This window comes from Xyrauchen texanus, chromosome 24, assembly GCF_025860055.1.
Source record: "Xyrauchen texanus isolate HMW12.3.18 chromosome 24, RBS_HiC_50CHRs, whole genome shotgun sequence".
Classification (NCBI taxonomy): domain Eukaryota; kingdom Metazoa; phylum Chordata; class Actinopteri; order Cypriniformes; family Catostomidae; genus Xyrauchen; species Xyrauchen texanus.
This window is the reverse complement of record NC_068299.1, coordinates 32562618-32589783: the sequence shown is the minus strand read 5'-3', so window position 1 is coordinate 32589783 and position 27166 is coordinate 32562618. Positions and strand designations below refer to the sequence as shown.

General features: G+C 38.2%; 1 protein-coding gene across 5 annotated transcripts in view; it reads left to right on the top strand.

Moving 5' to 3' along the window:
• LOC127618208 (echinoderm microtubule-associated protein-like 4) overlaps nt 1–27166 on the top strand; it is a 94428-nt gene that overhangs the window by 50355 nt on the left and 16907 nt on the right. For 2 of the 5 annotated variants that reach the window (XM_052090531.1, XM_052090527.1), the window contains exons 2-14: nt 4742–4924; nt 10148–10280; nt 11601–11798; nt 17839–17982; nt 18258–18283; nt 18906–18938; nt 20665–20788; nt 21298–21447; nt 23700–23769; nt 23959–24069; nt 25284–25379; nt 25658–25792; nt 26059–26194. In XM_052090531.1, coding sequence (XP_051946491.1) covers nt 4742–4924; nt 10148–10280; nt 11601–11798; nt 17839–17982; nt 18258–18283; nt 18906–18938; nt 20665–20788; nt 21298–21447; nt 23700–23769; nt 23959–24069; nt 25284–25379; nt 25658–25792; nt 26059–26194 — 1539 coding nt within the window. The remainder of the gene's footprint in view (nt 1–4741; nt 4925–10147; nt 10281–11600; nt 11799–17838; nt 17983–18257; nt 18284–18905; nt 18939–20664; nt 20789–21297; nt 21448–23699; nt 23770–23958; nt 24070–25283; nt 25380–25657; nt 25793–26058; nt 26195–27166) is intronic. The other 3 variants (XM_052090530.1, XM_052090529.1, XM_052090528.1) reach the window with 3 other exon arrangements.

Genomic DNA, 27166 nt, shown 5'->3' with positions numbered 1-27166 from the left:
CCAAACCCCGACCTTGTGACTTGATTATTTTTCTTGTTAAGAGGCCAGGTAAAAGACGCCTCCTTTTGCTTCATGAGGTTCAAGTCCAACCCAGTTCAGTCCGCAACATTTTTGTTGCGCTCTAATCCTTATCTCATAGGAAGTGCACAACTACACTGCACTCAGATCTGTTGTACTATCAGCACGATAAGCGATTATCAGGACTATCTGTTATGAATAAATGTCACAAATGGTGAAACTTAACAAGACGCGCTGTGTGTTTATGTGTGACCGGAGACAGAATGAGTTTGATTGCACCACTGAGTCTTATCTCAGCTGTAAATCTACAATCTAACCCGGAGGACTTCCTCCATAGACCTCCAGTCAAAATGAAGCATGCTGAAAACAAGTCTTACGAGCATGTTATCTGGCTGCATGCCAAGGGATTGTCTCACACCAAGTGTAGGATCTCACTCCAGTTGTGTATGAGTATTTGTTGGACTCTGCTCCATGCATGGGAGGTTCGCATATATTTTTATTATGTGTGTTAGGGAGTGAATTGAGTTTTATTTTCAAGTAGGCCGGTGTGTGTGTGTGTGTGTGTGTGTGTGTGTGTGTGTGTGTGTGTGTGTGTGTGTGTGTGTGTGTGTGTGTGTTTAGGTGTACGTGCAAAAGAGGTGGGGGACAAAACTAAGGAATGTGATGGGCTATTGTGAAATATGACATGTGCAGAGTCCTTCCTTCCTTCTAGCCTACAAGAAATCAATGCTAGCAATAGAGGAGGGGGCGTTTCTTCTCAGTTTTGTTCCTCAGTTGGATTCCATTTTTGAAAGAGCTATCTGGAGAAATAGACTTCATGCCAACGGTGTTGTGGAGTAACTCACTTAAAGTATTGAGGGTACTAACTGAAAGGGATAGCTCACCCTTGAACAAACTTTTTGCTTACTCACCCTCATGTTGTTCCAAACCCTTATGATTTACTTAGTTTCTTTAATCAAACACAAAAGGAGGTGTTAGACAGAATGTAAGGGACTGATGCCTCAGTCACAATTCATTTTCATTGTATGAAAAGGAAGAAAAGATGCAGTGAAAAATAACGGTGGCTTTACTTTGGTGATTAAGATTCTTAAAGAGAGACCATAATACAGGAATATTCCGGGTTCAATACAAGCTCAATCATCAGCATTTGTGGAATAATGTTGATTACTACAAAAATACGTTTTGACTCGTCCCTCCTTTTCTTAAAAAAAAGAAGCAAAAATTGAGGTAACGGTGAGGCACTTACAATGGAAGTGAATGGGGCCGATTTTTGGAGGGTTTAAAGGTAGAAATGTGAAATTGACTGTTATCGAAGAGCGCTTACAGTAATTCTATTAAGAATTATTTTATTATTTGAACTGTAAAGCTTTTTAAATCATCTTGTGCTCTGAGAAAAAAAAAAACATTGCGGTGGACTACTAAATTACCAGGATTACAGGGTTTACTTAAATTGTCATGGCAACACATACTGTTCGATTCTTTTGGTTACACATTTGAAACAGTGAGTATTTTAACATTTTACAGATTGGCCCATTGCCCATGCCTCACTTTAACCCAGTTTTTTTTTTTTCTGATAGTCAACATTATGCCACGAATGCTGATGATTGAGCTTAATTTGTATTGAACCCGGAATATTCCTTTACTGCATTATAGTTTACAGTAGTAACAATAACTCATAACTATGGTATTTTGACAGAAACTATGGTTACCATGGGGATTTTTTTTTATGGGTAACTATGCCATATCACTGTATTTGTTACATTGTATTGCATCCAGCTTTAAAATCAAGTAAGATAATAATCAAACATGTTTGCCTAAAATGTTCACTCACTCTCTAAAATGAAGAAGAGGGAAGGCCAATTCATTGTGGATAATTGGTTCACTTGGAGAATTCATGTAAACTAATTGGTTTAAAAAAGAAAATGTTAATTCGTTAAGTTTGTGCATCAATGCCTGCACCGCTTTGTACATCTTCTTGTTTGTATCTAGGCTCAAAATAATATTATATTTATTACAATAATTTCAAAAACTATATGAGGTTTAGTTCATTATTGTTTCTTATAAATATGAAAATATGATGGTGTTTTATTGAGTGATACTGGAAATGCTGTCACCCTAATTGAGATACTCATTGTTTTTGTGCTACATATACAGTATGTACTGCTGTGATTTAAATAGATTTTTTTTTCTGAATCGGTTATATATTAAAAAATATATTGGCTGACTTCTAGAAAATAAAAGGGTTTCTTGGTTATAAATTATGAGTAACAAACTGCAGTTTCAAAGTAGCTCCCCTACACAACAAGATTTGTTCTATGGGGTTACATGGGGATACTGCACCACCTTCTAACCCTCCAACTCTTTCTTTACCTCCCTTTCTCTTTCTGTTTAGCATCTTCCTCCTGCCTGCCCCCCTTTATTTTCTTTCTCTGTATGCATTGCCAGTATCAAACAACCTCGCAGACTGATTTCCTCTCACATATAGTTCTGTAGGGGGAGCATTGTGCATTGTGTTATGAACGGTTGCCCCCTCCATATTTCCGTAGGCTGCTCGGATAAGACCATTTAAAAGGAAAGACCTGCAGACAGGGAGGAAACTGTGGGCAGAGAAAGTAGATGAAGTATTACAGTGTTTTCAGCCTTCCAGATGAAGGCAATTGTATTGCCTTCTTTTTCTTATATTTTTGACCAAGATATAAGGGTTGCTTGACCCTTATGTATGAATGAGAGTGGACATGTGTGTGTGTGTGTGTGTCTTTTGTGCTAACTTGAAACATTTCCTCATGTTCTGGTTCTTTGTGTAATTTGAAGCAGTTTCAGTGAAAGGAAACAGTCTTCTTGAAAACATCTTCCTAGTACAGACACAATCTGGCTCACTATTCACTCATATAAAAGCTCTGGTTTAGATTCACTAAATGCATAGGAATGCAATTCCCCATCTCTATGTTTTTTCAAGTAATTGCTTTGTCTTTGACTTTTGACTTACAACAAAAAGTCTGGTCCACTCTGCAGCACATAATAATCGTGATCCACAGTGGCAGAAATGAGAGATTTGATGTGCAACAGTAAGCGATTTGGAGGTTGCATGCTTCCCTGTAACATTACACTTTAACGCCACTTATGGTTAGGTTTAGGTTCAGGGTTTGGGTTTAAAGGATTCAGTAAATAAAATATGCATTCCTGTTCACAGTGTTATTGCTTGTACAGCTGAAAACATCTCGCTTCACAACTTGTTTTTGGCGCCCCTCTGTGGACATTACGTCCGGAAGATCTCGCTGCCAATACGCCCAACAACACTTACCGCTTTGGCCACTGGGGGCAGTGTTTCAAATTTTGGTAAATGCAGACTGATTTTAGCTAGAGATAACTCGGTCTACTGTTTCCAATTTCACTGTGAGATCAGTCTAGTAATTTCAACAACACTGACAGAATACTGTAAGTATCGATCAGTAGATTTGCGCTCCCTTGGTGCCCGTGCCTCAAGAAATGTGATTGTATGGATGTATCCAGGAGGCCAAATCGGTCCAATCTGTCCCTCTTTCTATGATTGCGGTTTCCAGATTGTTCAGATTGAGTTTTGTGCAACTATTTGTAATCTGCTTTAGTTCAACTGTTGGCTGTGTGTCGGGCTAATGTGCTTGTCTTGAAGTCTAATAATGGAATCAGGCATATATTGTACAGTGAGTGCCTTTGTTTGCTTGTTTGACCTGTTTTGTTTGGGCATTTACTGACTGACTTCCCGTTAGGAGGCTTTGGATTAGTGTGTATGTGTGTGCTCCATCTGTGTGAGTCTGGCACTCTGTGGTGACCTTAAGACTGGAGGCAGCATTATCACCAGCTCATTAGGGTTATGTGGGGAATTCAATGCTTTTTCAAAAACTCTGTGTGTGTGTGTGGTAATAGGCTTCTCGCATTTGTGCTCATGTGTGTATTTTATTTATTTTTGTATTGTGTGTGGGTGGGTGAAGGTGAGAAAGTGAGTACTTCCACTGATTTACAAGTAGTGTGTCCCATTATGTGGATTCAAACTTGGATCAGATATGTGTTAGTGTTTGTGAGAGTTTGAGTTGTTCAAAGGTATGGTATTTTATGCCCTTTACTAGCTAACCGCAGGTCAGAATGCAGGGCCCCCTTGATCAGGGAAGCAGTCCAGCAATAAAAAACCCAACCACAGTTACGCCAGGCAGCCGAATGCAGTGCTGCAGCACTAAAAACCAGATGCTTCCCTCCAGAAGTGTACACTAATATAATGTAGTCCTCCTGCAGTGAGGAAAAGCACCAAGCATAAACTTAAAGCTTATATTTGCAGTCTAAATGCATGAAGCATAGTGTAAACTTTAAGACATCAACATTGGAGTTTTGTGGCTTTTAGTGCATGTCTGTTAGCTTTTGAAAGCATCTATATGTAAGTGTACTGATAAAGGTTGACACGAAATGATATAGACCTTTGATATTAGACATACAATACTGTGCAAAAGTTTTAGGTATTTGTGAAAAGTATTGTTTTCAAAAATAATGCCATGAATCATTTGATTTATCATTTAACGGAAAGGAGGGGCTAGTTGAAATAAATTATTGAGGTAATCAATTATGCCACAAATCCCAACGATTCAGCTTAACTTATATTGAACCCAGAACATTCCTTTAATAATATAAGGGCATATCTACTATATGTGATGAGTAAGACCTTTTATGAACTCTTCATTTTGTCTTCCTCTCTCAGATGACAGTATCTCTGCAACGAGCACGTCAGATGTGCAGGACCGCCTGTCGTCTCTGGAGCTACGGGTGCAGCAGCAGGAAGATGAGCTGATGGTGATGAAGGCCGCACTGGCAGACGTGCTCCGACGTCTCGCTCTGTCTGAAGACTCTGCGGCAACTGCCAAGAAACAGCAGAGCAGCAAAGGTAACCGAGCACTGCTGTGTGTGCGTCTGTCTCAGCCTCCAGTCATCCTCGAAGTATTTACATGGAGGAAGTGTAGGAGCAGGGCCAGACCCGGATCTGTTAACACTTTCAGTCCAGCCTTGACCCACAGCATACAACGTTTCCATGTGAATTTAATTTTTAGGTGAACTATTCCTTTAACGCACCCTAAAAGCATCATAAAGTTGTACATACCACTTATTTCTAGTCTTCTAAAGCTATACAATAGCTTTACATGGATCATCTTCACTTTTGCCAAAGATTTCAAATCTCTTTTGTGGTTCAAACTTCCTATGCCGTGACTACTTACATGACTAGTTTTCTGATCATTTTTATGTCACATTTTTGTCCTTTGAACTTGCCGTAAAAATCTAAATCCACTTTCGCTGTATGGGAAAGAGCAATACTTTCTGCCTGTGTTGCACAGAAAAATGACAGTAATATGGTTTGGAAAGACACAAGGGTACGCAAATGACTTTTGGTGAACTATTCCCATAATGTCTGCCATCACACTCTCACACCTTAAAACTGAAGGTAAAGTACATGCACACCCATGCAAAAACAAACAGAAGCAGATAAATTCTAGTTTATGGGTGGACAGGAGAGATTATAGAGGCAGAAAATCATACACCTGCATTATCTTACACTTGCGTCCATTCACTGCCCACTATTTTCCCATTCCCTGTTGGATCTGTAAAACGATGGCAGATCTATTTGAGTGGGAGAATGTGAGAGAATGCATCCACACCTGCAATTCGTTTCAGTGACAACTCCCACCCACCTGTGCTGGACTAAAGGTGCAGTCACACTACACTTTGTGTTCATTCATGCTCATGCATACAGTATCCAGTATGTAGAAGTTCAAGTTTGGTGAACTCTTAAGTGGCAAATTCGTATAGTAAAAAGACTTTTGACAAATTGAGGATCTAAACGTCACCGATTGATGTCTTCGCTCAAAAACTGACTTCAAAGACTGCAAACTTCAAAGCGGCATGGTTTGCATTGTTGCAGGAAATTGGGACTTACAATTTTGAATGTATTATTATTCATTATATATACAGAAGAGTTCTGAAACTTACAGTATGTTTCTATTGTACAATGACCGCTTGTGAAAGTATAATTCCTCATTTCATGACCCTTTTAAGGCTGTGACTCTCTGTTCCTATCGCACTCATTTATATAATTTCCCTCGCTTTTCCCTTGATCAATCCTCCATGCTAATGTCTTTCCTCAAGTCTCACTCTTTCCATTCAGGTCTCCTCCCAAACCTCAGTTTTTCCCTAATCAGCTGCTATCAGGAAGATGTATGTGAAATGGCTTAGACTGCCTTTTAAATTCAGAAAGGAAAAGGGAAGCACAGGCTATTTTCAGAGTTAGTGGTTAATAATGTACACTGAAGTGGTGTTTAATTCTGTTCGTTAGATGAAGCATGCATCTGGTAAGAATTAAGTCTGTTTTTGAAGAATGCCATGTTGTTAATTTCTGACATTGGTTTAGTAAGGTGGACTGCTTTGTTTTGGCTTGTACTGAGGTGTCTTTATTGCAATTAAAAGTATATTTTGTCATACAGTATGAGGGTGTTTCTTCATCTATGGGCACTCTTGGCCCAGTGGACACTTTGAAAACTCTCACTAGATTATTTAATTTGTCTACTGACAATGTCCAATACATCACAGAAGAATTCTGTCATTTTTATCTGGTAGTCATGGACATTTCCACCATAATGTAGTTTCCACCACATCTAAAGTTCTGGATTGTTTAATAGCATTCTGAAATGAAAATGACAATTTGGATATATACCAAATAAAATTAATCATACCTCCCGACCTGTATGTACATTTTGTATAAGAATGTTACTACCATCAGAGCTGTTCAAGCTTGATGAACTAACTTGATGCAGCAGGGGGCAGTCAGCACCCCAGCTGTACAGCCAACAGGCCTCGTCAATCCAATGAGCAGGCAACATGGTGCACTTTTGTTCTCAAAGACAGCTGGACTGGGATCTCAAGATGCATTTTTTTAAGTTTCAAACCACTTAAAAATATTAAAAATACAGTGCTTATGACTAGAGGAGCTGAAAACCTTTGAGACGCACCACAACCAAATTGAGACGCTACAAAATCCTTTCAGACAAATGAGTACATGGACCAACAATTAAAAATAGAGCATGGGGGATGCAGGCTAATATTAGGATTAAGTTCAATGATATGGAAATTAAACAATCAATACTTTGACTTTTAAAGACACTTTATGGATTGTAAAATGCTTTACTTGTCTGTTGCCACAATATACTGTATATGATTTTATCTACAGTGTCGGGTGTAACGCATTACTAAGTAAAGAATTACTGTAATTAAATTACTTTTTCATTTAAAAAGTAATGTATTACTCTTAATTTTTCAGTAATTTAATTAGTTACATCTGATGTAATTGTGTTAAATACTGTATAGACTATAGAACAATTCTAAATAAAACAATAGTGTGTTTAAAATCTAAATTAAACGTCTAATTTTAAAATGTATGTTTTCTAATTTAATGCAGCCCCCTTAAATTCATTGGCCAGTTCATTAATAATTTATTTGATTTTATATGATATATTTGAAAGAGTTAAAGGAACAATTTCATGTCTAACCTTGCATTTTTCATCTGGTCAAGGATGATCAGGGTTTCAGAAAGTAATTAGTAATAAGTAATGCAATTACTTTTCAGACAGAGCAATTAGTACTGTAATCTAATTACACTGTAGAAGATGTAATTATTAGTTAATAATGAATAAATGTTTTGAAGTAACTTACTCAACACTGATGTTCTATTTGAATTGTCTGAAATGTGATATTTATTATGTATTATATTTATTATTATTACATTCTAAACCATCTTTATTTAGTGGGACATGGCAATAAACATTGACATGTGATTCATTTAAAAAAATTTAATAAATTGAGAGCTCTAGTATTTATCTATATATATTTTTAAAGTAAACAGTTTGTTTATTTCTGTCTTTGTTAAGATTATCATACTTTTAAATGTTTAATAATTTGTATTTGTTTAATGGCATTTCATTATTTAGTATTAAAAGTCTGGATATGGTAAAGTCAAAGCATTGTAAAACAATACAATTGAGAAAGAACAGACATATTTTAATGGTTAAATAAAGGTTACTACTATAAATAAAATGTAGCAAAAATAAAAAAAAGATATAAATCTAAATATATAAAAAAAAATATATATATATACACTGATCAGCCACAACATTAAAACCACCTGCCTAATATTGTGTAGGTGCCTCTCGTGTCAATTATTTTAGTGGCACAAGGGGGACCTACACATTATTAGGTAGGTGATTTTAGTGTTGTGGCTTATCGTGTGTGTGTGTGTGTGTGTGTGTGTGTGTGTACATAAGTACGTTTTGCTTTATTTCCAGTCTGAAAGTGATGGTGAATGCCTGTGGGTTGGGAACCGAGAAGCCATAGACAGGCTGTGGATAAAAGGCAGATATTTCCTTGGTTTCCTGTGTGAGTTGGGTCACATTAGGAGTTCCTGTGCGGCTCTGCAGACATAAACACACACAGACACAGACAAAATCACATATGCAGAACACATGGATAAGGTCACCTGAAGCTTGAATGGTCAAACTTTCCAAACACACAAACATCATCCCAGAGAATTTAGGTAGATTTGTATACATGCACTCACTTATATACATACATAACACATGTTTAAACATTATCTGTTTTATGGCATTGAGGTTCTTTACAGTCACGTATTACAGAGATACAAATTTGAGAAAGAACAAACATTGGAGTGTCAAAGATTAAGATTCCTAATTGAACAGTTCACCCAAAAATGAGAATTATTTATTCAATCTGCCTAAAAAAGTAACAAAGGTTTGGAACAACACTAGGGTGTGTAAATTATGACTATAAGAATAAACCAGCTAGCATGAGTTCACTTGCAAAAAAAATTAATAATCAGAGAACTGGATGATTTGTGTTCAAATTTGATAGGGCACATCAATTAAATTGTAATGAGAGGAAGAAATGCCATTATTATCGCCAGTAGCTTTTGAGGTTTGGAATATAGGACAGTGTAGAGTTGTTGAACGAAGCGGCTTCAAACACCAATGCTGTGTTAAGGTCAGCCACATGCTGTGTGTGTTTTTGTTGTGGGTTAATGGAGAGTGAAGCTGAGCCATGTGGCACAGATGTCGCATCGTATTGAGATCATACACACACCGACACGTGCCCTGGGGAGAAACAATTAATCGAATCCACCATTCAAGAGCTGCAGGGTGAAGTAGCACAATAGTTACATCCGTCTCTCTTGGAAAGAAAACAGGGTCAAATAAAGTGACCAGTTATAAGCCAAGTATCTAAATCAGACCCTTCCACATGCAAAGTTTTAAATAGCATGGCTGATGCAAAGCATTGCAATCATGACCCTGAATTGTAGCCTGAGAATACCATACCAAGCCCAAGGGGACACCTTACTGTATTCTGTAGCCTTTTTAGTTGGACAACCACAAGAAGGGCAAATGTTAGTTTGACGTGTGTCTGTGTGCCTCAACTATAGTAGGGTCAACATATCTGTGACTCTCATTTTATACAAATGTTAGCGTAACAATTTGTGTAAAGGTGTACAGGAATTTCCAAATTACAAAATCTGACCTTTTGTACAAAGAACTCAACACAACATCAATGTAAAAAATGTACTTAGTGACTTGTGTTTTAATGAAACATACAGTATTTTCAGTGTGGTCTCAGAATTTTGGTCTCCACTATGAACAGATATTTCATGTTAGACACCAAAAAGTATTTGGACATGAGTCCAAGTATTTCCCACTATCACACTCTGCAAGTGATTTGGTTTTTGAGATGTTGTATTTCTTTAAGCATCAGTGGTAGACTAGTAACTCAGACCATTAACCCAGTTAGCTTGTCTGGAGACCGCCCTCTTTAATCTAGATGTTGTCCCCCTTTATACCATCTTGTCAATCAATTTAATTGTTGTCTCTTGTTGTCTTGCTTCCCGCTTTGTCTATTGTCTCCTGTGTCTCTTTGAAATTGTCTAATAAAAAATATGAATAAATGTTAGAATGATGGCAAATGTGTCAAATTTTTTTTATTTTTTTTTTACTTCTATTTAGATGGACCCACAAAATAGACTTTTCAGTTAAGACTAAGGATGATTGTTTGTCTCCTGCAGGTCAGACCCCACTGCGTGAGGCTTATTCTATGTCCTGTATCGCCAATGGGAGTTCCAGCACCCGTAAATCTCACAGAGATGTCTCCACGGTTTCTGTAGCCAAGAAAGAGACACTGTCCTCTGCAGCCAAGAGGTACAAACTACCCAAATATGCAAATGATTTAGACACGTTTAACCATTTAAATGTCTGCATCCATTCTAACATTGTCATAAATGAAGCCATTGTCATAAATTTAGCATTACACCAACAGTGATCTTGAATAACCCCATCAACTTTAGACTGTTGTGTATTGCATTTTTAAAGCCACATTTTGTTCTTACTGGAAATATAATTTGTTAAAAATCAGCCATAAAGTTTGAACTACTTTCAAAACCATATATTTAAAGTTACAAGTATTGATAATCACTGTAAATACATTTTTGCAATGCCAACATAACATTATTGTCTTCTCATTATTTGGGTTGTTTTGTCCTGCCTGAAAAAAAAAGGTTAAAAAACATATCTTTTAACATTTAGAATTGGGGTAGCACTCATTGGTATGTTCTGCTGACAGAATATGATACCCAACTTTTTCACAAATGTTTTTTGGTGCTGTACAAGTACATTGTTTGCTATTTCCTGACTGAATGTGTCAGTGTCTACTGTGGAAGTGTATGTTCTGGAAGTAAAATTACATTCATTTCCTCCATAGAGAATTAGTATTTTAGCAATTATTTATAAACTTTTCAAGACAGACCTACCATAAGCTCAGAAGTTGTTAAGTGAGTCAAGTCAATGTGATTTATACTTAAAAAAAAAATATATATATATATATATATATATATATATATATATATATATAAAAAATTTTTTTTAAAACAAATGTTGTGGGAAATATCATTGCAAAACTACACTACCCAAGAGCAATCCACCAATCAGAGAATTTGCTGTTTCCACGGAGATTAGAATCACACCAAACAAGCCTACTAGTGACCGCATGAAGAATTGACATAAATCGAGCCAGTCTCACTATACTCTTAAAACTACTTATTCAATTGTATACATTTAAATATTTTGCTATACATTTTAAATATATTGTAATTTATAAATAAAAATGTCTGACTTGTAGTCAATAGTTTTATATGATATTGTCATTTTTGATTGGTTTACATAATTCACAAAGCTTCATGAGATGAGCTGTTAATGTCCTAAAAATGTAACAATTCCTAAAACAATTCTATGGAGAAAATGAAAGAAAATATCAGATAAACCGTGCTAATCTGGGATGTCCATCTTTCTCAAAGACGTTTAATTATATGAATAATGTGTGGTGTTCTTTTAGCCTGAAGAAATATATTCAAGTTTACCCATAAATGCAAATTTGAAATGTCTTCTATACCTCAATATCAAGCCCCTCCTCTCCCCTAATGTGCATAAAGTGTTCCTCTGTTGACGTGCATGTTGTTTTTGCAGTGATGTTGAGCGGAAAAAAGACAAGCCTCAGATGGAGAGGATCAAGGAGAAAGAAGAGCCGCCACTGGCTAATGATAAACCCCCCTCAACACCCAGCACCCCTCAGGCTCCGTCCCCTTCCAGCAACCCCCCCTCCCCTCACCCCCCACCACCCCAAAGGCAGACCTCAGAGAACAAGGGGTCAGCCTCAGCCAAAAGGTTCCTCCCAACCGCCATGCAGTTTTTGGCAACATCACCATTTTGGCTATCAGCTTGCAGTTGTTTCGCAATGTATTTAATAAGAGCCAAGGGGCAGGGCAGACACACTTCCTCAATTAATATTAAGCTCAGTCGACTCGTTGGAGAAACAAATTCTGCACAGAACCGATCACCAGTGAACACCCCCAGTTGCATGCCAGTTACAAATACAGTGTGATTTACTGTGGTGTCATGCTGGCGTAGGTCAGGGTACAGCAGCAGTTTCTAGAGCCAGGCACCTCAGTTGCTCTCCACCAACTGCGCACTTGTAAACACTTACTGACATCACAGCTTAATGCTCATTGGCTTAAAACCTCAACTATTAACCATGATATCTAGTTCTCAATTTTATCAAGTTAGTCGGTTAGTCCGTAGTCCTTCATATAGTGTTTATATGTTTGACTTGTGTTTATATCTTCACAACACTCTGACAGGATGATTTCTTTATAGGCTTTTTCACATTTCTCAATTTATTTTACTGTAAATGGATGAAAGATACAGCTTTTTGGGAATTAAATAATAGGAATACAGTGGCCACGTGTTATTAACCTGATGCAATGTATCTAATGGCAACACATTAGATTTAACAGCTATGGCAAACAACTGGAATTCTAGTAAATAATACCTTAAATCTTTCAATCTTTAGAAAACGTAGAAAGCATCAGATATGTTGTTTGGACCACTTTTTGTGTGTGTGTGTGTGTGTCCCACGTTACCATCATATTAGACCCTAGGAGGCCCGAACGATACCGTCAGATTTTAAGCCAGAACCCGAAATTGCTTAATACGATACCATCAGATTTTAAGACAGAACCCCACATTGCTTCATATCTAATTACTTCTCCTAGCAAGTACTGTTGCAATAGGCTATGTTTTTGTAAGCATATAGGCAACATTCGTATTTCGTAACGGTACCGAAACAGTAAACATACACAGTTTTAACAAGGCACGGCAGCCCCTTAGTACACTAGAGCAGAAGGGGGAAAAAGCATCGACTTACAATTTATTTAATGAATCTTCACTTGGTGCAGAACAATCTGGAATAGTATGAAACAGTCCCCTCTATGTAGCCTGAACAGATGTGCTCAAAAACACATTCGGTGTGAACAGCCCCTAACTTGTCTGTTCGCGTTCGTGGTAAGCATGTTTATTTCTTCAATGATTACAAACCCGAACCTGACCCGACCCGAAGTCCTACTTGGAAAAACTAACCCGAACCTGGCCCGAACCCCATCAGGTTCTCTGGTCCCGTCGGGTTGCAGACCTCTAGCTCAGAGACCATTGGTGATTGATTAACAAAACAAAATAATCAGGCTAACACATTAGCCCATGCATGCTACAATACCATTAACTGACCTTCTAGTCTGTACTTAACAACCCCAAAACTATCCTGCTGAGTTATTCAAATTAGCCAAGCAAGCTGTCCCATCCTATTAGCTAAAGAGAAGTGGAAAACCAAGCTCGTCCTTAATGTCATTTCATGGTCTTATCCATGTTTGTTAGACAGCGCAAGGAGCAGATTATTAGCCGGGGTCTGGCCACAGTAGGCAAATTGGTTAGAAAAAGCATCTGCAAAGATGTCTTGTGTGAATGGAGAAGGGGACAATAAGGGTTTCGTTTACACTAGCACAAGACTTTGGACATGCACAGTTTTTGCATGCCTCACTAGTGTCAACTGTTGAGGGTTTTGTGGTTAGTACCGTGTGTTTTTGAAACGTTTCCTCAGAAAGAACCGAGAAGACAATTGCAGGTAGACCACTTGCTAAAATGATGGAGAACCCTCACAAAAGGACTGTTGGTACTATCTGTGCTGAATAAATAAGGTATTATTAGGTTAGACTAGCCTAAGCATCCCAACTGTAGCATCCCTTGTGGCAACATTGAGAATTAAATGCATACTTGCATTGTGTTTATCTCACATATTTTAGGAATTTACATCATTAAACCTATATTCCTTACAAGTGATCCCATATGTAGAACCCAAGACAATTTTTCACATGTGGAAGTGTGTCTGCTCTGCCCCGGGGCACTATCCGTTCCCTACCTGCTTTCTCACTCCCCTGTTTGCGAGGTTGGAGGTACTATGCTACTGACTTACAGCCTTTGTGTGTATGCGTTTGTACATTTTCGGATCACTCCTACTCAGCAGAAAACATGGCCCTAAAGAGGAACGTCTGAGTCCTATGTTGGGGGTTTAGTGTGGTGGAAACAGCTCTGGGCTAGTAACTAGTAACTAGTAACTGGAAGATTGTTGTTTCAAGGCCCAAGAAGAATCAAGAAGCAAGCCATGATCACCATTGTGCACTTAAGCAGGGCACTTAACCCCAGACTATATTTTTATATAACTAGTAAATGGTGGCGTAGTAGGGGTGGTCCTGGAAATCAAGTTTATTTTTGTACTGTTAACATTTCTTCTTGCATACAGCTTTGCGCCAGGATTACACCTTTTTTCTCTCTTTAAATCTCAAACATGTTTCTCAAACATGTAGACTACATCTACCTCCACATTCTTTTTCCTTTAGCTTTGCTGTGTGGCATCTGTTTCCTGAAACAATCTCATGCAACTCACCAAAGGACTGGGTTTGAAGTTCTCAGATCTCCTGTGTGTACTAATCATTGATTGGTTTATGCTTAATCTGATGTGCCTTGCGTAATGTACTGTATATGCATGGATCTTTTACCTGAGAGATTGCATTCCCAAACTGTGACCTGTACTACTAAGGGGTGGCATTGGTTGTTTTTTGGCTTACATTTTTAAATGAACCAAGGAGGAGTGGTAATTTGTGTTTGGAGGATATGGATAGAATTAGCTAGCCTTTGCAATTCTAGCAAAGTAAACTCTATAATTGAGGACCAAAAGCAGTTTCTCCTCTTCAACTATTAGAGTTAGATTAGTGATTCTCTAAAACAATTAGCCAGGAGACACTGCTCATTACAGTGACTTTACCACAGTTGCCCAAAAATTATCACCTACTCACCCTTGTGCCATCCCAGATGTGTCTGACTTTCTGTTTTCTGCGAACACAAAGATTTTTAGAAGAATATTTAATCTCTGTAGGTCCATACAATGGAAGTGAACAGTGACCAGAACTCAGAAGGTTCAAAAAGGAAATAAAGGCAGCATAAAAGTAATCCATATGACTCCAGTGTCTAAATCAATATCTTTTGAAGTGATATGATAGGTGTGGATGAGACATTGATCAATATTAAGTCCTTTTTTACGATAATTTGAACTTAAATATTTATCTGTTTCTCACACACACCTATTATATTTCTTCAGAAGACATGGAATTAACCACTGGAGTCATATGGATTACTTTTATGCTGAATTTATGTACCTTTTGGACTTTCAAAGTTCTGGTCACCACTCACTCACATTGTTTGGACCAACAGAGCTGAAATATTCTTTTAAAAATCTTTGTTTGTGTTTTGCAGAAGATTGAAAGTCATGCACATCTGGGATGGCATGAGGATGAGTAAATGATCAGAAAATTGTCATTTTGGGGGGAACAATCGTTTTAAGAGTTGCTCTTCACGGAGTGCTGCAAATTCCCTTACCAATAAAATCAGAGTAGCATGTGGACCCAGGTGACTTGTTGCCTTTTATTTAATTTTTTTTATTTTGATTATTTTGAATTATGATGAAAGACACCAATAAAGAGTCTAATTAATGGAATAAACGTTTTTTTTTTTTCAATATTGTTTATTGTTCTAATGGTAGGCTATATGTGGCAGCAAAGCAAAATAAGATGTTTTATATTTTTTACCTCAGGACCCAGATTTGACATTGGATATCAAGTTGTGACCCAACCAGTATATACATTTGTTATCATACAAAAGTATATATAAAAAATAAAAAAAAAATGTCCTTCAAATCATAACTTTGAAATGTGTTAATATTACCTTTAACTCCAAACAATTGACAATTGACAATTTGTAAATGCATAAAGAACAGCAGCAATGTGACTGGGCAAAATATTGTATTAGTAATAGTGGTATTATCTATTGACAGATGAATTTGCAAAAAAATGCCATAGAGTTTGATTGGATGAAAGAACCCTTTACCTCAACAAAGCACTGCAAGCATTTGCTACTCTATTTTAAAAGTTGTCAAGTCTATTTAATTCACCAACCAAACTTTTGACAATTACATGGTTAGGTAAATTTGTATATTTGCATTTAGCATAGTTTTTCCCCCTGCTGTCCACAACCCTATAAGAACAGACTATCAGTGGTTTTCAGCTGAAAACCACTGATATACTGTAGATTTACAGATTGTTCACCTCCAAACTCACAATACCTCTCCTCTAAACTTAACCCTAAACTTTACCCTCTCCCCTAGACTTGTTTTTCAGCCTCTCTGCTATGGCTTCCTTGCTAAAAATGGAGTACTTCTCGATTACATACGTAACCTTGGTTCCCTGAGATGAAGGGAACAAGACATTGCATGCTAACTCAAATGGGAGTGTCCTTCCACACAACCTAGTTGAAACCTCTCTACAATACGGCTTGCGTGTCTTTACCAGCGGCTTGTCGGCGACATTTGGCAGCGCTGAGGCAGCTGATGTGGGAGTTTTTAGCTGGACCGAGACAGAGCGAGAGTGAGCTGGTTGTGATGTAGAGCTGTTCCATTTTGGTATAAAATATCTCATAGCCGGTGATTGTTGAGTCGTGATGTAGCACTCAGCAATTGTATTCACAGAGCCTCCAAAAAGGCCAGCTGGAGACACTGGAGCATCAAATAGTGTGGCTGTCCTGTGTCAGGCATTTCTGTAAGGGTCAGCCAGATGTGAAAAACACCAGGTTGCTCATTGACTTGGCCTTGGCAGTGACTGGTGGCTCGCAGCGCTAAGTCCGTAGCGGTGTGGTACTCTTTGAACGTCTCTGGATTGTAGCCTTGCTCGTCCATTTTTTTGAGGAATTTAGCTCATCGAGTGGAGTGCTGAACCAGTTTGGCCCGCCAGCAAGTATGCTCTTCCTGTCAGTGCGGACATTAGTCGACACACCTTAGAAAGATGATCGGGACATGAGTTCCACGCCCTGGTACTCACAGGGCAGAGATGTGCTGCTACCGCCTCTTTCAGGGGGCTGTTGGGCATAACCGTGATCCGCACTGGAGAGGATGTTGATAGCGTGCCAGGATTTTGATAGTTCGTTATGAACTTCAGGGAAGAACATGGTAGATCTATGAGACGTGGTTGCTTGACGCCGTCTGGACTGCAGAAACCATTCGTCAAGGCAAGATTGTGTAGACTCCTCTGGAGGAGACCACTCGATTTCGAGCTCTTCGACCGCCCTTGAAAGGATGCGACACATCTCCTTGTCAGTTGCGACTACACGCTCCTCGCCCTCGTTGCGGGGAGGGGTGGTAGCATCATCCACTGACCACTTGCCTGATGCAGCGAGAGACTTGACATCGTCATCATCTCCAGCGCCAGAACTGGCGAACGAGACGAGGCCATGCATAGACGCATTGCATGGAGAATGAGGTGCTCACGGGGCGTGTGCCGGCACAAGGTCAACCACAAATTAATCCTGCTCAACCTTGCGGTCCCGCTATGCACAACACCTGCTAAAGTGCTGCGGTGAATCAGGATGCTGAAGCGGCATCACCAGCGAAGCATCAAGCGGCGAGGTGAAGTTATGTTCACCAGAACACTCCAGGGGAGCGGCGAGTCTTCTCATTGCCGTGAAGATTCCACCTGCTGACTCGTGTAGTCAACAGCAAAGCAGTAGATGGATTCTAGACGATAGATGAATCGTTGTCTTGAAGGAAGAAGGGGGAGTGGTGCTTGTGCACCTGCTTTTATAGCGGACAGCTTCGCGCCTAATAGGGCAGGGCTCAAGCACCATTGCCAATATCAGAATATTAGCGTAATTGTAGAGAGGTTTCAACTAGTTTGTGTGGAAGGACACTCCCATATGCATTAGCACGCAAGGTCAAGTGTACTGAGCCATAAGGGAACTTACATGTTTTGCTTGTGTAATTTCCTGTCACCAGCAGGGGTAGCAGTGCAAAGCGAGGGGGAGGAATGGAACGTTCTCAGAGCAGCACATGGGACAGTGCGGATGAGAACAGGAATAAGTTGGTAAAAGCAGCCTCCACTTCCAAACTGCTTGCCAAAGTGGCGAAGAATGCAGAGAAGTAAGTGCAAGGCTCCTTTTGTCCCTTTTGTCCTATAAGACCCACATAGGTACACTCAAATCATCCAAATGATGAAACAAAAAATATATTACAGCTGTTACATCCTGTCCTAATAAAATGTGATGCCATAAAATTGCTACATTACCTGAAGTTTTAGGGCGGGGCTATATGTTTGTCTGACCAATTGAAGATGGGGGGTTAGTGCCAGTTTTGGAACTCACTTTTGGGGTTGTTCTATCAATATTTTGATGTTTTTTTCTCTATATCCTCTTTAGACACAGAGATCCAGTCATAAGCCAAGGTAAATTCTCATTTTGCCTTTAATACTCTATGCCTTTTATTTTTGTCCTTATGTGTTCCCTTTTCCTGTATTTCAGAGGTGCAATCAAAACTGATATTCCATAAATGCCTTGTGCAATATATAACCTATTAAATCTTTGTGAAAATCACATTTAATTTGCAACGTAAAATCTTCCAGAACATTTAAGACGGGACCCTGTTGCCAAGTGTTGAAACTTGTGTTTCATAAGTGCAAATAAAACAGGAGCGAGCATGATGCCACCTCTTTGTAGTTGGCCTTGCACCAGGGCAAGATTAGCAATGACACTGAAAACTATTCTTCACATCGGGCTCATGCCAGTGGTCACGGGCCAAGCGTGCCTTGGAACAACCTTATCTTGGGGCTGGATTTAGCCCTGGGCTGAGCAACACTTGCAAGTCAATTTAATGTTGGCAAAGATACATGCAACTACATTCCTGTGCCTTGTGGTTCCTCACTTGTTTCTTCAGACCTTTTCAATTATCACGTCCATCTTGAAACTGTTGACAGTCCTCTGTCATCATTGTTAAACCAATAGAGTTGAGCATTGTCTGTTATTCCATGCGTATTTGTTGAGAGATTATTATTTCTGTCCCATAACCAGCTAAAATGTCAACCCGTGAAAAAAACAGTCAAGGTAAGGCCTTCCTCTCTGCAGGGCCCTAACCCGCCGAAAACACGTTTACCCCTACCTGCTTCAGGCTGGACTATAAGCATCTCTTGCTTTAATTCCACTTTAATTCTCTTAATAACATGCTGATCAATCTGAAAGATCAATGATCGATCAATCACCTCTTCTGCTTTTTCTTCATCTCTCTCTCTTTCTGCCACTTTGTTTCTTAAAATGGTAAATACAATTTTAGTAAATTCCTCCCTGGGGGAATCAATCGTAAGTGAGTCTCCATAGGGGTACAAATATGTTCCCAAAACAAGGTTACCACCCAACAAGGTGTCATGTACCTTATTGAGTAAATTATTTTCTTAGAGTGTATGGATGAATCTCATAAAACCTGTCAAGAACATGTCAGTCACCCAAAATTTGGTCATTTTTATTATTTGTTATTTTTTTATTTATTTATTTTATTTTGTTTAAAAGGAAATTAAGCAGCTGTTTAGAACTGTTTGGAATCCATGGATTGCCATGGACCCAGTGATTACAAATGACTGGAAGTCATAGAAAAGTCATTGTTTAAAAGGAACTGGAACTCTGTATGTTATTGAAATAGTAGTTTATGTATTATTTAATATATCATTGTACATTGTATTATTTGTTACACTGCATTTAATGCTGATATAAAATAAAAAAGTCATAGTATTGCATTATTTGTTTACTCTAAAATGAAAAAATACTGTATTTATATAAATAATATATAATGGTTGTCTTCGGTCAAGACCACAAATATAGTTCAGCAATAAACACTTCATACGGTGTAAATATTTAACATTATGTTTTGTATCTGAAGATGACATTCTATTCATAATAACACTGGAGATGAGAGAAAACCGAAAACCACCCTGATGTTTCTGCTTGACCCTTCTTTTCTTTATTAAATCATAGCTGAGTTTGGGCATCATCATCATCATCATCGCTCTAGCCTTTGCACTGTGCTTGTTGCTTCAGGTTTTGTTTGTTTGCTTGGGTATTTGGGCTTAGAGCATGTAAGCTATACTGACTCCTTCAAGATCTTCTGGGTTTTAACAAAGTTAAGCTCTTTCGGCAGCATTTGTGGCATACTGTTGATTAACACAGACATCATTTCAACTTGTTCCTCAGAAAAGCAAAAATCGCTGTTAAGGCAACGCACATGCAGTAGAAGTAAATGGGGAATCTAAAAGCAGAAAAGCCAAAATTATAATTGTGTTGCAGCACGTACTTCATGTGAATTTTTCTGTAAAAATTGATTATTTGAGCTGTAAACAAGTGTAAAATTTCCTTTTTGTGGGTGGAAAATGATATACTGCATATACTTTAGGTAGATGAACTTCTGGTTTTGCGTTACTGACGTAGATTCTGTGTGTTGGCTCCATATATACAGTCTCTTTCTGGCATTCTTGGGTGTATCATGTGAAAGTTGCTGGGTTTACTTGCTTTACATGGTCATGATATTGAAGTTTAATTATTTTAACTTCATTGTAAGTGCCTTGCTTGTAACTGTGATTTTTGCCTTTTTCTTTTTTTTTTTAAGTATTCCACAAATGCATGTAATTCACACTAACCAATAAAGGTCTTGTTTTAGATATACAAATGTTTTGTCAACTGGCTAACCAGCCGAGGCACACTACAACTGTTAATGGATTCATTTCTTCATCAGAACAAAAGGCACCACTCGCTTTCTGACCTTTCACCTTTGATCTCTGTACAGAGGGAGACTATATCAAAATGTTCATGCGAGGACGACCCATCACAATGTTCATTCCATCAGATGTGGAGAATTACGATGATGTCCGAACCGAACTTCCACCAGAGAGACTCAAGCTGGAGTGGGTGTATCCTTTCTATCATACTGCGCCTTGGCACGTTATAATAGTATGTCTGCATTTTTAAATATGTTTTATTTAAAGAGCACATTTCCGTGCTTTACATGGGCATAATAAAGAAAATGAGAAAAGTTTCATAGACATTAGTCAACATTGACATTTAATTAGAAATAAATTATTTAAAAATGTATTACAATTAATAAGGGGAAAATATATATTATTTACTAAAATAATAAATACAAAATTAAATTAAAATGCAACATATCACTAAAGAAATTACTAAGAAAATTCTCAAATTAATTTCATTAAAAAAATTCATTTATGTTTTTATGCTTACAATGTCATTTGTAATGAAAGATTTTGTATTTAATTAGAAAACAAAACAAAATAGAACCATTTGCACAAGTGGTCTCAGTCAGACTTTCATACCCAACTTTATCTCACGTTTTCAGTTATTTTAAGATAATTTGGCTTTTTAATTTTGTCTTGCCTGTTTTCTCCTTGACTCAGTCATGCAGATATGGTTACAGGGGACGTGACTGCCGTGCAAATGTGTACTTGCTCCCTACTGGGGAGATTGTATATTTCATCGCCTCTGTGGTCGTGCTCTTTAACTATGAGGAGCGGACACAGCGCCACTACTTGGGACACACTGACTGTGTCAAATGGTGAGAATCATTTCAGATTTCTGAAAGATGCATACATTGAGTTACAGGATATCCTGCACAAATCAAAATGAGCTAGTGTGATAATAGAGGCTTAAAAGTAAGCACACAGTCACCACAGTGTAAAAGAAATACAAAAATATCCAGTTACATTTACTGTGCAAAAATAGAAGCTGTGGTTGCCAGAAATTCTCTTTAAAAAATATGGTGACCTTGCTTCAGGTTTGTCATTAGCAATTTCCATTGAAGCTGCAAAATTTATTTATGCGTAAAATCATAATATTGCAAAAACAACGTGCGAATTAAGCCACGTTTCCATCTTATGTGTTCAAAAGAACAAAATCGTCACTTTCATTGAAATTGTAGACACACTCTTTTATTAATAAAATACTTGTGGTTTAGAACGCACAGACAAAACCCTCTTAAGAACTTGGCTAATGTTCTGGGAACTCTTTGTGTGTGCGTTCCGCCACCCTAACGTCTTTACCCTTTGGATCTATACTATATTTTTCAAGGAACCAGAGCAGCATTTCAGATGCGTGACTGGTCCACTGGTTAGTCCAGTTATGAACGAGTTATTCAGTCACATGACTCTCTTTAATGCACATCTTGTATTCCTAATAAATTCAATAGGTGTTTATTCTGTAAATGTGTTTCCATTATAGTTTATGTGCATTACTTCTTTTCGAATAAAAAAGTAATACACCTCAAGTGAGCATATACATTTTTGATGTTTATTTTAGAGATTTTAGTCGTATCTTGATGTTTCCATCCAGCAGTTTTTCTGAAAAATATGAAAATGCAAAATAATTACTTTAGGGTAAAACTCACGATTCTAAAATAATCCCTTTGACAATAACTCAAAAGCATCATATGTAACATAAAACAACATAATGTGCATAACTGACTTCAAAATAATGAGGAAAAATATCTATGGAAATCAAATCAAATTGTACTCTTCTCACAGGGGCTTCTTTGAACATACCTTTACTGTTTTAGGCCCTTTTTATATAACAACATTAATGTAATTTACATTTATTCATTTGGCAGATGCTTGGCATAGGGGCCAGTGGTGGCTCAGCGGTTAAGGCTCTGGGTTACTGACCAAAAGGTCAGGGGTTCAAGCCCCAGCACCGCCAAGATACCACTGTTCTAGCGGCGCTGTTTCATGGCTGACCCTGCGCTATGACCCCAGCTTAGTTGGATATGCGAAAACAACTGCATTTCATTGGCTCTGTACCTGTACTCTGCACAATGACAATAAAGTTGAATCTTAATCTTTATCCAAAACGACTTACAAAAGAGGAAAACATAAGCAAATCATCTTAAGGAGACATTGGTACGAAAAGTCCCATACTACAAAGTTTTACTAGCATTAGAATAGTATTCAAAACAGAGTTAAGTGCAACAATAATTATTTTTTATTTATTTATTTTAGTGACTGGTTAAATGCTCTTGGAAAATATGTGTTTTTAGCCGAAGACAGTGAGTGAATCAGCTTCACAGATGGAGTTGGGAAGGTCATTCCACCAATGTGGTATGATGAAACTGAGAGTCTGGGAAAGTGTTTTGGTGCCTCTTTTTGTTGGTACAACAAGGCGACGTTCCTTAGCCGACCGCAGGCTTCTGGCAGGAGTGTAGTTCTGCATAAATGATTTTAGGTATGTTGGAGCAGACCCAGTGCATGTTTTGTATGCCAGCATCAGAGCCTTGAATTTAATACGCGCATCAACCGGCAGCCAGTGGAGAGAGACAGAGTGGTGTAACATGTGCTCTCTTTGGTTCATTAAAGACCAGACGTGCTGCTGCATTCTGGATCATTTGCAGAGATCTAATAGCACATGTAGGAAGGCCTGCAATGAGAGAGTTACAGTAGTCCAGTCTAGTTATGACAAGCGACTGAACAAGCAGTTGTGTGGCATGTTCAGAGAGGAAACAAATATGTCATGTTACCTATTAAAACATTATTTTACTATGCAAATTCAGTAAGTAGCATCATTCCAATAGAAGATATACCGTAGCTTCTGACTCTGGATGCTGCGCAGTGATATGGTGTTTTGCATCACTGCTGTTAATATTTTGTGTATTTATCATGGATGGACCGCTAACCAATCAGCATCTATGATCATGATATTCATTATATTTTATTTTTCTAATTGTTAAACACATGGATCAGATTTAGAACACAAAAGGTGTACGGTCACATCAAGCGTAAATAACAGACCGGTTGCCTTATCTGTATTTGTCTCTTGTAGTCTTGCTGTTCACCCAGATAAAATCCGCATTGCCACAGGACAGATTGCAGGAGTGGATAAGGATGGCAGGGTGAGTTTTACTAATACAATACTTCTATAACTTTTAATTCAGTGAACAGAAGGTATTTTACTTTATCGCTCCTCTGGCCATGGCAAATTATCTATTCAATTCTTAGATCATAAGATAACAAAGCTACAATATGTTTAGCAATAGAAAATGACATCAGAAGGAATTATAGTCTTTCTGTGATGTTTGCAGCCGCTTCAGCCTCATGTGAGAGTGTGGGACTCCATCAGTTTGTCCACTCTGCAGATCATCGGTCTCGGTACCTTTGAGAGAGGAGTAGGATCCCTCGCTTTCTCTAAAGCCGTGAGTCTTCTGTCTCTGTCCTTCAGCTGTCTGAAATCTTTGGAATGCTAACACAGTGCCTACTAAATACTTCAGTCAATACTGTTTACTACACACTAGATTGTAAAAAATGGTATGCAGCAATAAAAGTTTTCAGCTGCAGTAATTGTAGTCTCTGGGCCGCACTCTTGTTGCACTATTACTTCAGAAAGATGTTTAATTAAGAAATTAAGAAATTAAATGTTAGAAAAGAAATATAGTAATTTAGCTTTTTTTTTATCTAGTTTTGTATAAAAATGTCCAATCAAAAAATGAATCACACAAATAAGTCTCAGTTTGTGAAGATCATGGTCAGTGTTATTTTCAGTTCATATGTCAAAGATCGAGTCATTTGCATTGCAGTGTGAATTACAGTATCCCACACAGTGTACTCTGGATGTATACTGCAAATTTTAGCAAATAAAGTAGATCATCTGAGTATTCCATGCACACTTAGTGCTAGTGTGTGTGTGTGTGTGTGTGTGTGTGTGTGTGTGGATTTGAGTCGTTTACATGGATATTTATTTTAGGTTATAAACTGGTAATTACCAGTTTATAATGGAATTATGCGATAAATGTGGTTTATGAGGACATATCTAGTGTCCCCATAAATCAAACACTTAAAAAAAACATACAAAATTATGTTTTATTGAAAATGTAAAAATGCAGAATTTTTTTTGTGAGGGTTAGGTATAGGGGTAGGGGATAGAATTTAGTTCATACAGTATAAAAATCATTATTTCTATGGAGAGACCTCCATAAGGATAGCTGCACCAACGTGTGTGTGTGTGTGTGTGTGTGTGGTGGGGTGGGAGGGGGGTAATCTAGTGGGTCATAGTGCTACTGTATCAGTTACTGTAAAATGCCTGATTGAGCCAGTTCAGCCTGAGTTTACTGTTTCTCATCTCTCACCCATTCTCACACAAACACAACACAAACTTAAGACAGCAATGACAGCAGCCTACACATGTGGTATTTATGCATAATACAGTCTTTCTGGATTTACACCATTAGTCTCTTTGTGTTCAGTGTAAAAGTCCATGTGTCAGATAGATAGATTAATTGCTTTAAATGAAACGGAAGAATAATTAATTGTGATACTCTCTCTTTCACTCTGTGTGTGTGTGTGTGTGTGTGTGTGTGTGTGTGTGTGTGTGTGTGTGTGTGTGTGTGTGTGTGTGTGTGTGTGTGTGTAGGATTCAGGCACTCACCTCAGTGTAATTGATGACTCTAACGAGCACATGCTCACTGTGTGGGACTGGCAGAAGAAATCAAAAATCGCTGAGATTAAGGTAAGGACACACTCCTTTTTATTCATCCCATTCCTCTTTTCTCACATATTAAAACTCTTTTATTTTAACTTCATTTATTTCTTCTTTTCATATTCAACTTCTTTTCCTTGCCTTATTTCCTTCTCCTTATCCTGCCATCTTTGAAATCGTTTTTTTCATCTTATTTATTTTCACACTCGGTCTCATACTTTCATGTTGTGCCAAGTCGTCTGTTCCTTCCTCTTGTGCTTTCTCTTCTCTCTCTGTTCTTCATGTAATGGTTTTATCAATGTTTTTAGACCACTAACGAAGTGGTGTTAGCAGTGGAGTTTTACCCCACTGATGCCAACACCATTGTCACTTGTGGAAAGTCCCACATCTTCTTCTGGACCTGGAGCGGATCCTCACTGACCCGTAAACAAGGCATCTTTGGTGTAAGGACACACACACACACACACACACACACTTGTATATCTCATATCACTTTGCTATTTTAAAGCAATAAGCCGAGTCGGATTGAATCCAGTCATTCGAAAAGAGAACCTACTGCCCACCCTAATAGTCAAAATGCTCCTCCAAAGATTGCATCCTACTACCAGCCCTGCTAGTTATGCTAGACTGTTTGACACACAAAATACAGGCTTGTACAGAGTTAGTCCAATCTGACTTTACATTCTTTCCTTCTGTGTCTGTGTGACAGAAATATGAGAAGCCCAAGTTTGTGCAGTGTTTGGCCTTCCTCAATAATGGAGATATCCTGACCGGGGACTCAGGAGGAATCCTGCTGATATGGACCCGTAGCACAGCTGAACCAGCACCAGGAAAAGGACCGAAAGGTAGATACACGTCACACAAATCTCGCACACATATGGCGACACCATTAGTACTGGAAACATGCTAGAGCCACAATCCTTCACATTATCATTGCTCACATTTTTCCATCATCACCAGCATTTAAAGGAATAGTTCACCCAAAAATGGAACTTCTCTCATCATTTACTCACCCTCATGCCATCCCAGATGTGTATGACTTTCTTTCTTCAGCAGAACACAAACAAAGATATTTAGAAGAATATCTCAGTTATATATGTCTATACAATGCAAGTGAAGGGGTGCCAACATTTTGAAGCTCCAAAACCCACACAAGGGCAACATAAAACTACTTCAGATGATTCTGGTGGTTAAATCCATGTCTTCTGAAGTGATATGATAGGTGTGGGTGAGAAACAGTTAAATATTGAAATCCTTCACTTTTACTTTCACTTTGTTTTTGGTGATTCAAATTCTTCGTGCATGTCACCCCCTACTGGGCAGGGAGGAGAATTTATGACAAAAAAATACTTAAATAGTGATCTGTTTCTCACCCAAATCTATCATATGTTGTCTGAACACATGGATTTAGCCACCAGAGTCATATAGAATACTTTTATGCTCCCTTTATGTGGATTTTGGAGCTTCAAAATGTTGGCACCCATTCATTTGCATTGTGAGGACCTACAGATCCACATTCACATGGTAATCCAAGGTACTTGAAAAAATTACCATAGTACATCCAAAATAAATGGGTAGCACCTAGGGTTGTCAAAATACCAAATCTTATAAAAATGACACAATTCTCCATAATGGTTTCCTTTTTACAAACACTGTATTGTCTGTTTAGTTAGTCATAGAAGCTCTGTTTTGAGAGCAACAGAACAAGAAAGCAAATGCAAAGATCCTATCTCAGTTGAGAAAGGACAGAATGAGAAACATCTAGAACCTAAAATGATGTGGTATACATGAGGCAGAAAATGACTGTGAAGTCTTGG